Genomic DNA, 13929 nt, shown 5'->3' on the forward strand with positions numbered 1-13929 from the left:
TTGGAAGGATGCGGAGGCGGAAAGAAGGTGGGCAAGGTGACAGACTGCCCAAGGTGAAATGGAGTCACCACTTTAGGAAGAAAGGAGGGACGAGGCCGAAGGACAACCTTGTCCGGATGAACAGATAGAAAAGGAGGCTTTGAAGATAAAGCCTGGAGCTCACTCACCCGTCTAGCCGAGGTGATGGCTACCAGAAAAGCAGTCTTTAGAGTGAGAAGACGAAGAGGGCAATTGTGAAGAGGCTCAAAGGGAGTGCACATCAGGAATGTCAAAACCAGATTCAAGTCCCACTGAGGCATTACAAAAGGGACAGGAGGGAACGTGTGCGTAATGCCTTTGAGAAAGCGTGTAACCACAGGGGACTTGAAAAGAGAAGGCTGATCAGGAAGCCGCAAGAAGGCGGAGATGGCAGCAAGATAACCTTTCAGGGTGCCCAGGGCAGAGCCCTGCCGGGCCAGAGAAAGAAGGAAGAGGAGAACCTCAGAAAGAGGGGCGGAAAGGGGATCCACAGCCTTTGCTGTGCACCATGCCACAAATTTGTTCCACCGGCAGGCGTATACCGACTTTGTGGAGGGACGCCTGGCTGCCAGAATGATATCACAGACTTCAGGAGGCAAGTCAAATGGCATCAACTGCCGCCGCTCAATCTCCACGCATGGAGGTGGAGGCTGGACAGGTTCGGGTGGAGGACCGTCCCCTGCTGCTGCGACAGAAGATCCTCCCGAAGGGGCAGACGTATCGGGGGATCGGTCAACAGACTGAGTAGCTCGGGATACCAGTATCTTCGTGCCCAATCCGGAGCCACCAAGATGACTTGGGCCCGGTCGTGCCTGATCTTCTTCAGCACTCTGGGCAGAAGTGGTATAGGCGGAAAGGCGTACAACAGACCGCAACTCCACTCGTGACGAAAAGCGTCGCCGAGCGAGTGCCGCCTTGGAAATTCCAACGCGCAGAACTGCTGACATTGCGCGTTCTCTTCGGTGGCGAATAGATCTAACCAAGGCTCTCCCCACTGCTGAAAAAGGCCTTGCACCACTTCGGAGTTCAGACGCCATTCGTGATCCATCATGCACCGGCGGCTGAGTTCGTCTGCTCTGGCGTTCAGAGAGCCCGCCAGATGTTGAACCACCAGGGTGACGCCCTGGTGTTCCAGCCATGTCCAGAGGCGCAGAGCCTCCTGACAAAGGGTCCACGACCCCACCCCGCCCTGTTTGTTGCAGTACCACATGGCGGTGGTGTTGTCCGTGAACACCTGCACGACACTTCCCCTGACAGAGGGAAGGAAGGCTTTCAGTGCAAGCCGGATCGCTCTCAACTCCAACAGGTTGATGTGGAGGCGAGACTCCGCCGGAGACCAGAGGCCTCTGATCTCCGCCTCTCCCATATGGCCACCCCATCCCAAGAGGGACGCATCCGTCACTACGACATGCTCCGGTTGGGGAAGGGAGAGGCTCTTGCCCTTGACCCACTCGCAGTCCGTGAGCCACCACTGCAACTGCTGTGCAGTACCCTCCGAGATCAAGACATGGTCGGACAGGTTGCCGTGATGCTGGGCCCACTGAAACTTCAGGTCCCACTGCAGAGCCCGCATGCGCCGCCTGGCGTGATGCACTAGTAGGATGCAGGAGGCCATCAGCCCCAGAAGCCGCAACACTAACCTGACCGAAACCCGGGATAGAGGCCGAAAGATGGGAATCAGGGCCTGTATATCCCGGACCCGCTGTTCCGGTGGATGGACCCGGAACTGCGCCGAATCGAGAACCGCTCCGATGAAGAGGAGCTTCTGAGAGGGACTCAAGTGCGACTTCGGCACGTTGATGGAAAACCCCAGCAAATGCAGGAGATCCGCCGTAGTCTGGAGGTGGGAGACGACTGCCTGGGGCGAGCCCGCCTTCAACAACCAGTCGTCGAGATAGGGGAAGACTGGGACCCCTGATCAGCGCAGATGAGCTGCGACCACCGCCATCACTTTCGTGAACACCCGAGGGGCACTGGTGAGGCCGAAGGGGAGCACGGTAAACTGAAAGTGCTCTTGGCCCACCGTGAACCGCAGGTAACGCCGGTGGGCCGGCAGGACGGGGATATGGAAATATGCGTCCTGCAAGTCCAACGCTACCATCCAGTCTCCAGGGTCTAGGGCAGCTAAAACCTGAGCCAACGTTAGCATCTTGAACCTTTCCTTTCGGAGGAAGGCATTGACGTTCCGGAGGTCCAAGATAGGGCGCAGGCCCCCCTTGCCCTTCTTGGGAACCAGAAAGTAGTGGGAATAACAACCACGACCTACTTCTGGACTCGGAACGCGCTCGACGGCCCCCTTGGCCAAGAGAGCCGAAACTTCCTCGCGGAGAAGATCCAAATGATCCCCCGAGATACGGTGGTGCTGCGGTGGCATGGCTGGAGGGGTCGTCTCGAAGGGGAGGGAGTAGCCCCTTCGGACGATTTGCAGCACCCACCTGTCCGATGTTATGGACCGCCAGTGGAGCAGGTGATGGCGAACTCTGCCGCCCACTGGCGTGGTATGGGCCTGAAAGCTCGGACTAGGAAGGCTTTGAGGCGGATGCTGCCGGGGTGGATGTGGGCTGACCACGTCGGCCTCCATTTCCGCCACGGCGGAAGCCACGTCCACGACCGCGCGCAGGTTGGTTCTGCGGCTGGTGGCTTTGCGAACGTGAGGAGGCGCCCCTTCCTTGGCCACGAAAGGGGCGAAAAGCGGAGGTGTGCGCCCGCGGAGCCGAGAGGCCCAAGGACTTGGCCGTAGCCCGGGAGTCCTTAAAGCGGTTCAGCGCACTGTCCGCCTTCTCACCAAACAGGCGAGTGCCATCAAAGGGCATGTCCATGAGGGTGTTCTGGACATCCCCGGAAAATGACGTGGACCGCATCCAGGCATGGCGGCGGAGCGCCACCGTGGTGGAAATCGCCCGACCTAGCGAGTCCGTGGTGTCAAGCCCACATCTTATGGCGTGCCGTGCTGCATCCCTCCCATCGGCCAGAGCCTGGGTAAGACGCGTCCGGACCTCCTCCGGACACTGGGGCAGCACGTCCTCCACCGTATCCCACAGGGAATGGGAATAACGGTCCAAGAGACAGGCGGTATTTAAAGACCGCAGGCCCAAACTAAGGGACGAGAACAGTTTCTTGCCAAACTGCTCGAGTCTCTTGGAATCCCGGTCCGGCGGAGCGGTCGGGAAGGAGGATTGGGAAGTAGAGGCCTGGATAACCAGACTCTCGGGGGTGGGGTGTTGGGACAGGAAGCTGGGGTCGCCCGGAGCAGGGCGGTGGCGCCTGGCAACGTTCCTATCCACAGGAGGAACTGTGGAGGGCTTGGACCAGGTGCCCTGCAGAACGTCAGTGAGGGCCTCGTTAAACGGCAGCAGAGGCTCAGTGGAGCTTGCTGAGGTTTGAAGCACCTCAGTGAGGATGTTGGTCCTCACAGCCACGGCAGGCAACTCGAGCCCAAGGGCCTCAGCCGCCTTGCGCAGCACCACAGAAAATGCTGCACCCTCCTCCGAAGCCACGGTCGGAGGAGAAGTGAATCCAGCGTCTGGCGAGGTGTCCAGCCCGCTGGCCTCCCCCAGTTCATCTGCCCAGTCCTGAGAAAGCTGTGACTGAACAGCCAGAGGGTCCTCGAACCCCTCCCAGTCGCCCCCTTCTTCCGATTCCTGATAAACAGGAGGAATGATCGGAACCGGACTGTAGAGATGGTAGGTCTCTAGCGGCGTCGGATGCGGCGTCGGCGGACGCCGTGCCGGCGTCGGGTCCGGATGAGGGCTAAACTGGGGCGTCGGCGTCACAGGCGTCGGCGTCGGCGGCGCCGGTGACGGCGTCGGTGGTTCAGGCGTCGGCGCCGGTGGAGGAGTGACAAGGTCAACCGGCGTCGACTGGGGCCCAGGCATGGGCCCCGCGGGGACCTGCGGCGTCGAGACCGGAGTCGTCGACGGCGCCGGGGCCGGAGCCGCCGGCACGCGAGGTCGCCCAGTCGAGCCCGCGGGGCCCGAAGGCGCGCCAGCGGGCGTCGACGGCGGGGCCAGGCTCCTCATGGCCGAGAGGAAGGCACTGATCTCCGCCGGCGCCGCGTCAGCCCCAGGGACCGGAAGGTATGGGGGCGGACGCGGCACCTGCGGCTCCGCCGGAGCCGCGGGGGTGGAACCACTTGGACCCTCGGCCGAGTCGCGCGACCGGCGAGGGGAGTCCGAAGAGCGATGTCGCCTCTTGGACTTCTTTGAGTGTTTGGACTTACCCGACGACTTGGAGCCCGACGATCGATGGTGGCGTCGGCTAGGGCTCCGCGAGCGATCCTTGGACCTCCTCCTGGACCGGGATCGCGCACGACGCGGAGCCGAGTGGCGAAGCTCGAGAAGCTTGCGGGACCGCTCCCGCCTAGCCTTCGAAGTCAAGGCCTGACAGTCGTTGCACGACTCCGCGTCGTGGTCGAGGCCTAAGCAGTAGAGGCACCGGCGGTGGTGATCGGTCACCGACATCAGTCGATGACAATCCTCACAAGCCTTGAACCCAGGCATCCTACCGGCACCAGATGTCGACAGACAAGGATCAAAAATGATCAAAAAGATTTAGTCAAAAAAGACTAAAAGGGGTAGCTCTCCCGGATCTGCGCTTACTGGCGCGGAAAAAAGAAGAACTGACGTCAGCGCGCGAGGGCGGCGTCTAAGTACTCCGACGACGTCATCCCGGCGCACGACGCCGACGACGGACGCGGAGCCGCAGACGACGCCTAGCGACGCGCAAGGGGTATTGCTGACGAAAAATCTTCCGGATCCAGTCTGACGCCTGGGGATATTCTAAGGTGAGGAATCTAACTAACGTGTTTCTTTCAGATAATATGTTCAGGTCAAGAGGTGTTGTCAAGTGAAAATATGTGGGAAAGCCAGATGTTATCTTCTGTATTCAGGAGAATACAAGTCCCAATGAGAGTAGGTGTGGCCTGACGAGATGTTGGAGTGTAATAGGGATGTTGTCTAGTCATTGAGAGATTTAGAATAGTCGCAATGATTGCGGTACAGTGAAATGTGACTTCTAAGATGTTGCACAATGGAAAGGCTTACTAGTGGAGTCAGATAGATGAATATTTAGCAAAGAAGTGTGTTGTCTGGACAGTATTGTTTTGTATTATGTACTGTGCTGTGTTTATGGTTTTAATTGACTAATAAACAATATATATTATCAGTAATAAGCTCTTTCTAGATATTTGACTGACTTTACTATAGACGTACCAGCTGCCATGAAACACAACCCTTCCAAAGGCATGGGCCATGTAGAAGCTCAGGCTTTCCTCAGGCCCTGGCCTTGTTGTGGCATGAGCGATATTGTTGCTTAGGCCTTCCAAAGGCAAGGGCCTTTGAGCAAATCTCCTAATTTACCAAAATACTAATGCACATCTTTATTTAATCATGGTTCATGAATGATGAATCCAAGCACAAGCAAGAGAATCATCTTGAATGTGGAAGTGATAAAGTAAAACCAGAAAACCTTCTTAAACTAGCGCATATCCGTCTTCCCAAAACCTTGCACTAGGAAAGGGAAGTTATACTAACCGGGTGCTGCCAAAATTCAGTTCGATTACATCTGAGTTTCTTTCTAACTCCAGAACACATGATTTTATTGTAGCATTTGCAGCAACTCTGGGTGTCCAACATCTCAAAGGTTTGAAAAAAGGTGTAGAGAAGATTCTGCTTCTTAGGCATCACTTCTGAAGAATGGTTACTTCCCACGAGTTTCAAACAGGTGGGCATAGAGCATGTAGGAAGTTAAAACCAACGTAGCTGCTGTTCAGTGTCACAAAATGGAGGTCTCAGCCTTGCGCTCTCATCAGGTGTATTTTTTCAGTATGAACACCATCACAAATTATGCAAATCAGAGACACTATTAGCAATCATAAAGCAGAGGTGGTTGTCAAACTTACCCATTAGAAATGTTAAGAGTGATAAGTTAAGAAATAAGAAGGGACTAATGGTTCAGGTTTTGCCCCCTACCCACTTACTGCATACAACTGCGTTCCTCAGTTGGTCACCTACTGCTGTTGGCTCCTTCCTCCAGATGATCGTGGTGGGAGTCATTGTGAAGCCGGTTTAAATGTGCATGTGACCCTCTATCTGATTGGTTGGCTGATTAGCCCCAAATCATATTCAGCTGTATCGAGTGGTACAAAAATAAACCTCCATGTGTGCCCAATTATGTCTAGTACATAGCTGCTTTCGACATTACCAGTGGTACCCTCGCTTGATTCTATTCATGTGAACCCAATCAGAACGTACGTGAGGCATCTATTACGCCACGCGTCATGCACGGCACTTGACTCGCCATCAGCTGCCTCCGTTCGGGGTCAGTGCTGCTTACAGGGAAGACGTCTGCCTGTCTATGCCAAAGCGTGGAAGAGAACAGACGCTTCCCGTAATTGGTGCGTGCTGTTTTTCTAAAGTTGCAGTTGATTTAAAGGGCCCATGCCTTTCACAATCTTCCATGTAATGGTGAACAACTACTTAAAAGGATTCTGGGAGGTGCAGTCCCTGAATCTACATCCATTACGGTCGACGGAGGATTTTACAGTATTATGAATCATGCTCAGGCTATTCACTCAAACCTTGTTTGTGTGGTATTATACTCATGGTAGTATTGCATGTCAACTCTATGGTTTATACGGTTTCTATATGCTATATCTCGTCGTTGAGGCCCACTTCCCATGTTTTCAAATGGTACACCCATCTCTGTCCATGTCTGAAAGAAATTGTAGCTATGTCTGGGACATTTGTTGCCACTGTTTCAAGTACCACCCGAGAAAGATCGCTATCATTGTGATCAGCCTCCAGGCAATGGCGTGTCAGTTTGATGTTGTTCTTTTCGAATTAAATGGTATTACAGTGTTCATTTATCCTCACTCTAATTTTTCTGGTTGTCATGCTGAAAGAGAAGGGCACATGGGCATAGTGGTGTGCCATATTGGTTTTTAATTTATTTCTATCTCTCAGGTCAATACTTAGAAGTTCCTCCCTGACTTCAGGGTGCAGGCCCGCTCTTCATCAAACCGGGTTTTTGGAGAGTGAGGGGAGTCCTATGATGAATCATGACACCTGATGGTGTGTGAGGACATCCCGTCACATTTTTGTGTATGTCAAGGACCAGGCTGACGTAACATGAGCATAGTGCATAATGTGCTAGATTAAAATCTCAAAAGTGTTCACTGGGGTGGCATTTTGTGTGTAAAAGTTTGCGGCTGCTCACTCTTGAGGCCCATAGCCTCTGGTTCCCTATCATGGATAGTCTCTAGGGTTTATGTGTTTTGATGCTCACTAATATTCACACAGTCTCCAAGAGACAACTCTCTTTTGTGTATTTAATATTTAAACTGGCTTGCTTGTAGTAGGTGAGAATATTCCAGTAGATTAGATTTATGGTTTTAGAACAAGAGGCAATGAGAAATACCTTGTCCAGAAAGGCTAACCTAAACAAGTTGTTCTTCACAGACAGGCTGGCATAGGCATATTGCTCTAGTGCACCAAGATCACCAAAGCCATGAGAGAAAAATCCACATCAGAATAAATAAAAAAAATCAGCAGACACAAGGACGGAGCAAATGCAAGAAAGCAAAGTTAGGGCTGGACACTAAGAGGGTCGTTTAGAATTGATTGATAAGATTAGAGCAAAACTACCCAGGAGCATTTTACATTTGCTCGGTTTTACAGCTGAAGGTAAATAATATGGTATCATGCATGTTTGCACTCTCTTAGTGTTTATTATGCTCTAATGTTCCTATGTTTCAAGTGCACTAACCATCAGCTTGAACGGGCGTCAAGTCTGACTGCAAACCACAAATGAGGACAATTTGCTCTGCTGTCTCAAGAGACTTTCGTGTGTGGACCCAATTCAGTCAATTTTAGCTTTGTTCTTTAGGTGCAAATGACCAATAAGCAGAGTATATGTTATTGTAAATGAAGAGAATAGGTCATGGTTCTGGGGACTGGCAGTCATTAACTCTCCATAAAAGAAAGGAAAAAATGGAAACATCTGCAAAAACCTAAGAATCTCATCCCCGTTCAGTACAATATTAATGCTCAATAAGAAATGTATGTGAAAACATTTTCAAAAAGTGAGGGAGGCAATACACTAGGCAGTGTGTGGTTCAAACTAAAAACAAGGAAAAAACAGCCATTCTAAGTCTCAAGCTAACAGTTTACCTGGCTATTATCAACAACTAGTTACTCAAGAGGATTCTCCCATGTCCAAGAGTTACTTACTGGCTCTTTCCCTGGCAGTCTTTGTGTTGAACACAGACAGGGGGTTGTTGTGATTCAGAGATGGTTCAAGGAAAGCAACAGGAATGGCCCCAGCTAGAGCTGCTAAGCACTCTCCAAGCGAAGGACGTTGCCTATCACAAAAGAGAAAAGGTATTGACATGCACATCTTCTATACATTGAACTACTCCACAGACCTTCACGCTACTCAATAACAGTTGCAGGGCAGACTATCTGAAGGTAATCTTTCTGTTACTTCTGGAGGTATGCGAGCAGCAGATGCACAACAATGCATTATTCTTTACTTTCATCATAAATGTATTACGGATTACAGTCCAGAAAATCAATTCATACATTTTCTGGCTGTTACCCCCTTTGCGTTTAACCGAGCCCCTCTTTAAATGCTAATAGGAAGAAAACGGCTGAACTCTATACATCAAATCAAAAAAAGCACACTTTCGCAGTAAAGTTCGAACTTTCTGGCAAATTTGGCATAATTCCATTCAGTCGTTCTTCTATATTGGAGAGCAAACTTAAGTGTGGTAATTAACATGGGTAATCAACATTTTGGTACCCCCTTCTCCATTTTTTTTATCCCCCCCCCCCCCCCCCCCCACTGTCCCCGCCCCTTGACGGGTCACTGCGATTCTCTCCATAAAGAAGCTGAGGTGGGTGAACCTTTTTTTGTAAAAAATAAAATATAAACATACATCTATATATGTGTGTATGTATGTATATATACATACATACATATATAAACACACACACACACACGTATATATATATATATATATATATATATATATATATATATATATATATATATATCCGAAAAATACCTAAAGTTAAAGTAACGTTCTAGTTAGGTGAAATGGTCAGTAACAACGTAATGTTTTAAACTCTAAAAATGACTGAAATTCACCAGTTATTATTATAGTTATCTCAAGTAACTATGACTCGTGTCTTAAGTTAACTATAACACGCACTCCCACCATGCACAGTTTTCTCATCAATAATTTCCCTGCAAATGTTGCAGTGATATTATCAGTGATTTAATAGAAGATGTCATGAGTGATGTAATATGTGGTGTAATTAGCAGTGCATGGCGATTGCACGAGAAATAGTTACTTTAGGGCACAAGTTATAGTCACTGGAGATAACTATAACTGTTGAATTTCAGTGCTTTTAGAGTTTAAAATGTTACGTTGTCACTAAACATTTCACCTCACTATATTGTTCGTTTTTTCAGTAAATTTCTAGCTTTTTTTTAACTTTAAGTAATATTTAATTGCCATACTTAAACCAACTACCAGCCACCCAGGCCTGTGGTTAGCCCCCTTCATGCAGCCAACCCCACGCTGCACACAACTTTCAGTGTTTCGCAGTGGGGGTTTCGCCACAAGGTCTGGCCTGCAACCAGGCCCTGGGGTTAATCCCCATAAAGGTAGCCAGCCTCACACTGTGAAGGGCCTTTGGTCATGGACGGTGGTGGGCTTGACCCCATCCCCTAAGGCCTTTTTATTTTTAAAGAGGAGGGGAGGTGCGTGGCTCCCCTCCCCGAACCTATTACGGCCCTGGGGACTACATCCCACAAAGCCATATATATATTTTATATGAGATGGGGACCCCATGGCCCCTTTCGTAACCATAATAGGCCGTTGGGACCACAGGGCCTTTTCTTTTTTAAAGGGGGGGCGAGTGGACCCCCTCTCCAAACCATATTAGGCCCTGGGGACCCCAAGGGCTGTTTATTTTTTAATTAAAGGGAAGGGGGGCTGCATGGCCCCCTCACAGAGCCTTATTAGGTTCTGGGGACCCCTTCTCCAAGAGCCACTAATTAAAATATAGGGGAGAGGGGCTGCACACCCCCCCTCCCTGAGAATTATTAGTCCCTGATGACCCGATCCCCGAGCTATTTTTTTTTAATTAAGGGGGAGGGTATCCGCGTGGTCCCCCTCCCCGAGCTTTATTAATCGCTGGGATTCTCATCCCCCAGGGCCACTATGTCAAATAAAGAGGAAGGCGGGCCAGGGCCCCCACTCCCTGAGCCTTGTTAGGCACTGGGGGCCCAATTTAAAAGATGCTGAGAGCCTTGGTTTCTGCTTCCAACTTAACCAATCTAACTCTCTGGCAAGAGTCCTAATTTACCGTCCACCTTGCCCCTGCTTCAGTTCCCTGAACTCTTTAGGAGATGAGCTGACTCCTCATGCACTTCACTTTGCCAGCTTCACATTGTTAGGCGACTTCAGCTGTCTTTTAGATTATCCCCTTAATCATGACGGAAGGAGCATTATGGATAATTTGGCTGTACTAAAGCTTTCTCAATGTGTGACTGGCCCAACTCATATTAGCTGGCCACTCACTTGATTTAATTTCTACTAATCATCCCACGCTTTCCCCTGATGCCCCTGAGGCTCAAGTATGGTTAGACCACTCTCCCATTCCCTTTCACATAGGAGTTAGTCACTGCCTTTCTGACAATAGGCCCATAGACTCTAGTAATCTACGCGCTCGAAAATGGGGCAACATTTTAGGTGAAAGTCTGAACAATCACCTGCCGCTTTCCCCTCCTTGTCCTACAGGAGAGTTGTCCTGCACTATATAATTTGTGGATCCAGGATGCCGTAGATAAGCCTGGCCCCCTAACCAAGCATGGCCAGAACCACTTAGGCAATTCTCTGCGTTGGTTTACAGCATCCCTGGGAAAGGGAAGCTGGTCTGTAGACAGTTTGAAAGAAAAAGAAAAACTAAATACAGCCTTGGCAATGAACTCATTTACAGAGCTGCTTAGAAAACCTATCATACTCTTTTTAAAGAGGCCCAGAAACTGTTTTCCACCTCTCTGACTGAATCTACGAACAATGACCCTAAGAATTTTTTTAAACATTCCTTTCTCCCAAAACCTCTGAAAGAGATATCCTTCCCACTCAAACTCTATATGATAATCTGTCAAATTCCTTCAAAGAACAAATCCTCAACATAGAAGTGAGTTTTAATCACATTCCCAATAGGGTACCTACCCCTCCAAGCCCAGGTCAGGATTCTTTTCCATCTAAGTCTGTTATGGTTGTCTTTAAGCACATTTCCCTCCAGCAGTCTGAGCAATCTCCTCTACGTAGCAAATCAGGCTCCCGTTTGGACCCCCTGTCCTCACATTGTCTTTCATAAAGATGCTGTAATTATTAATCCTGTTATTAATAACATTCTGAATGTCCCCCTCTCTTCTGCTCTGTTTCCAAAGTCATGGAAACTGGCGGTGGTTAAACCAATGTTAAAAAAAATAAACATGCCGGCCGAAAATTGCTAGCCAATTTTAGACTCATCTCTCTTCTTCTTGCCCCAGCTAAGATGCTCGAAAATTTGGTGTATGTCCAGTTAATTGATTTCCTTGAAAATTCAAGCAGTTTTTACCCTTTTCAAGCAGGGTTTAGGCATCGGCACTCCATCGGGACAGCACTGCTGGAAGTCTCTAAAACAATCAAATGTATGCTGGAAAAAGGTCACAAAGAAGTTTTGATGCCTTTAGATCTGTCTGCAGTGTCTGACACTATATCTCACTCACTTCTTCTCCAACGGCTCAGACAGGCTGGTATCTGCTGGCAGGACATGGCCTGGTTACAGTTGTTTCTTCACAACAGGAAGCAGGTTATATCTATTGGTCAGTTCTTCTCAAACAAAAACTCTAATATTTTTGAGTCCTTCAGGGCTCAGCATTGAGTCCGACCCTTTTCAATGTTTACTTATCTCCTCATATGTCTCGTATTGATTATTTTGGTACCACGTCCACATCATATGCTGACGATACCCAATTGGTCTTGTCTTTAGACAAAAATTCCTATGCCTCCCAGCCCAATTTTAAAAACAATTTTTTAAATATCATCCACTGGATGAAACTTAATTCCTTGAAATGTAATACTGACAGGAAGGAGATTCTTTTATCTGGTCAGGATAATTTATTTTCTCCTCAGTTGAAGTGACCCGACAATCTCCTGTTTCCTCCCTTTTCAGTTAAAGTGGCTAGCAATCTAAGCATCACATTTGACTGCTCACTCTCTTTTCACTCCCAAGTCGTATCTGTTTCTGGTACTTGTTTTTCCCTGATCAAATCATTAAAGAAATTCTTTGAATACCTTCCTTTGACAGGAAGAAAAACTGTAGTACTAGCACTAATCACTTCATAATTTGACTATTGCAGCAATTTATATCTTCGAATTACAAAAGATCTATTACATAAACTTCAAGTGGTCCAAAATGTTGCAGTCAGACTAGTTCTGAAACTCCCCAACAAAAAGTTCAGTTTCTCAGGAACTGAGGAAACTGCATTGGCTCTCGGTCTATAAGCAGATTCTTTTTAAGACTCTGACTTTGGTCTTAAGAGCATTCCACCCATCAGGCCGTTTATATCTCTGTGAAAGTTTTAAACATTACAAGCCTTCAAGAACCTCAAGATCATCCCACCTTAATTTGCTAGCCATTTCTGTTTCTAATCTGGAATCAGCTCTCTCTCCCACTCAGATTTACCAAGAGTGAAACGGATTCAGGAAACTTCTCAAAACGTGGCTTTTTTCACTATCTGATGATTCCTATAGGTGTTTGACCTACTGATTTATCGGTTCTTCATACTACAGTATTATGTGTTAGGTGATGGATTACTATGATTGCTGCGTAGCTAGCCGAAAGATGCTCAGTTATGAGTGACAGTGCACCTTATAAATACCTTCTATCCTATCATATGATATGGTATCATGTATCGAAGCTTGAGATCTGATGGGATCCGCGGAGGCTCGCCGTCCTTAGATATACAACGTTTTTCAGCATTAACTGCTCAACAACTACTGAATGGATTTACACCAAAACACAAAAAAGCGCTTTTTCTGGACCAGCATCTAGCTTTCTGCCAAATTTGGTGTAAATTCGTTTAGCAGTTTAGGTTTTAGCTATGTCTAAAATTCCTATGGTAAAATGAATGGGAAAAATTCATTTTGGGACCCCCCTGCTTTTCGTGGCCCCTGCTTGATGGATTATCCCAAAACATTCCATGCACAAACTAGTCAAACAGTAGCACTTTTTTTTAACGGTTTGTGGAGGTTCATCAAACAGTGCCAAAGTTTAAAAAAATGGAAACACAATTCTCATTATAACTAGCCAGTGGCAATCCCCACTGGGATATATATATATATATATATATATATATATATATATATATATATATATATATATATATATATACACATATACACATATATATACACACACACATATATATCTATGTATATATACATGTATATGTATGTGTATATATATATATATATATATATATATATATATATATACGTACATATATATATGTATAAAAGCAATCTCCAACTTGTGAAAGTCTCGAAGTAAAATGAAGCTTTCAAGCAGGAAACGGACACCCATTCATTAGTGCTGTTGCTGTTTATTTAGTGCAAAATGCCGCCATATATATATATACGTACAAGTTACTTACCTTCGGTAACGATGTATCTGGTAGAGACGATTCTAGCCGCAGATTCCTTAACGTAGAATTATCCCCAGGTGTGAGACTGGATCTGGAAAATCTTTTGCCACAGCATCTCTGCGCGCCAGGGGTGGTACCACGCGACCCCGCCCTAACGTCGTCCGCGGATGTGACGTCAGTGAGGTCACATAAGTCCCTCCCCGG

The 13929-nt window shown here is 48.0% G+C and overlaps 1 protein-coding gene across 4 annotated transcripts in view; it reads right to left on the reverse strand.

Moving 5' to 3' along the window:
* Nucleotides 1–13929, reverse strand: part of RYR3 (ryanodine receptor 3) — a 2047168-nt gene that overhangs the window by 626255 nt on the left and 1406984 nt on the right. For all 4 annotated transcript variants that reach the window (XM_085627314.1, XM_085627313.1, XM_085627312.1 and 1 more), the window contains one exon: nt 8247–8377. In XM_085627314.1, coding sequence (XP_085483440.1) covers nt 8247–8377 — 131 coding nt within the window. The remainder of the gene's footprint in view (nt 1–8246; nt 8378–13929) is intronic.

Source organism: Triturus cristatus, chromosome 9 (assembly GCF_964204655.1).
Source record: "Triturus cristatus chromosome 9, aTriCri1.1, whole genome shotgun sequence".
NCBI lineage: Eukaryota > Metazoa > Chordata > Amphibia > Caudata > Salamandridae > Triturus > Triturus cristatus.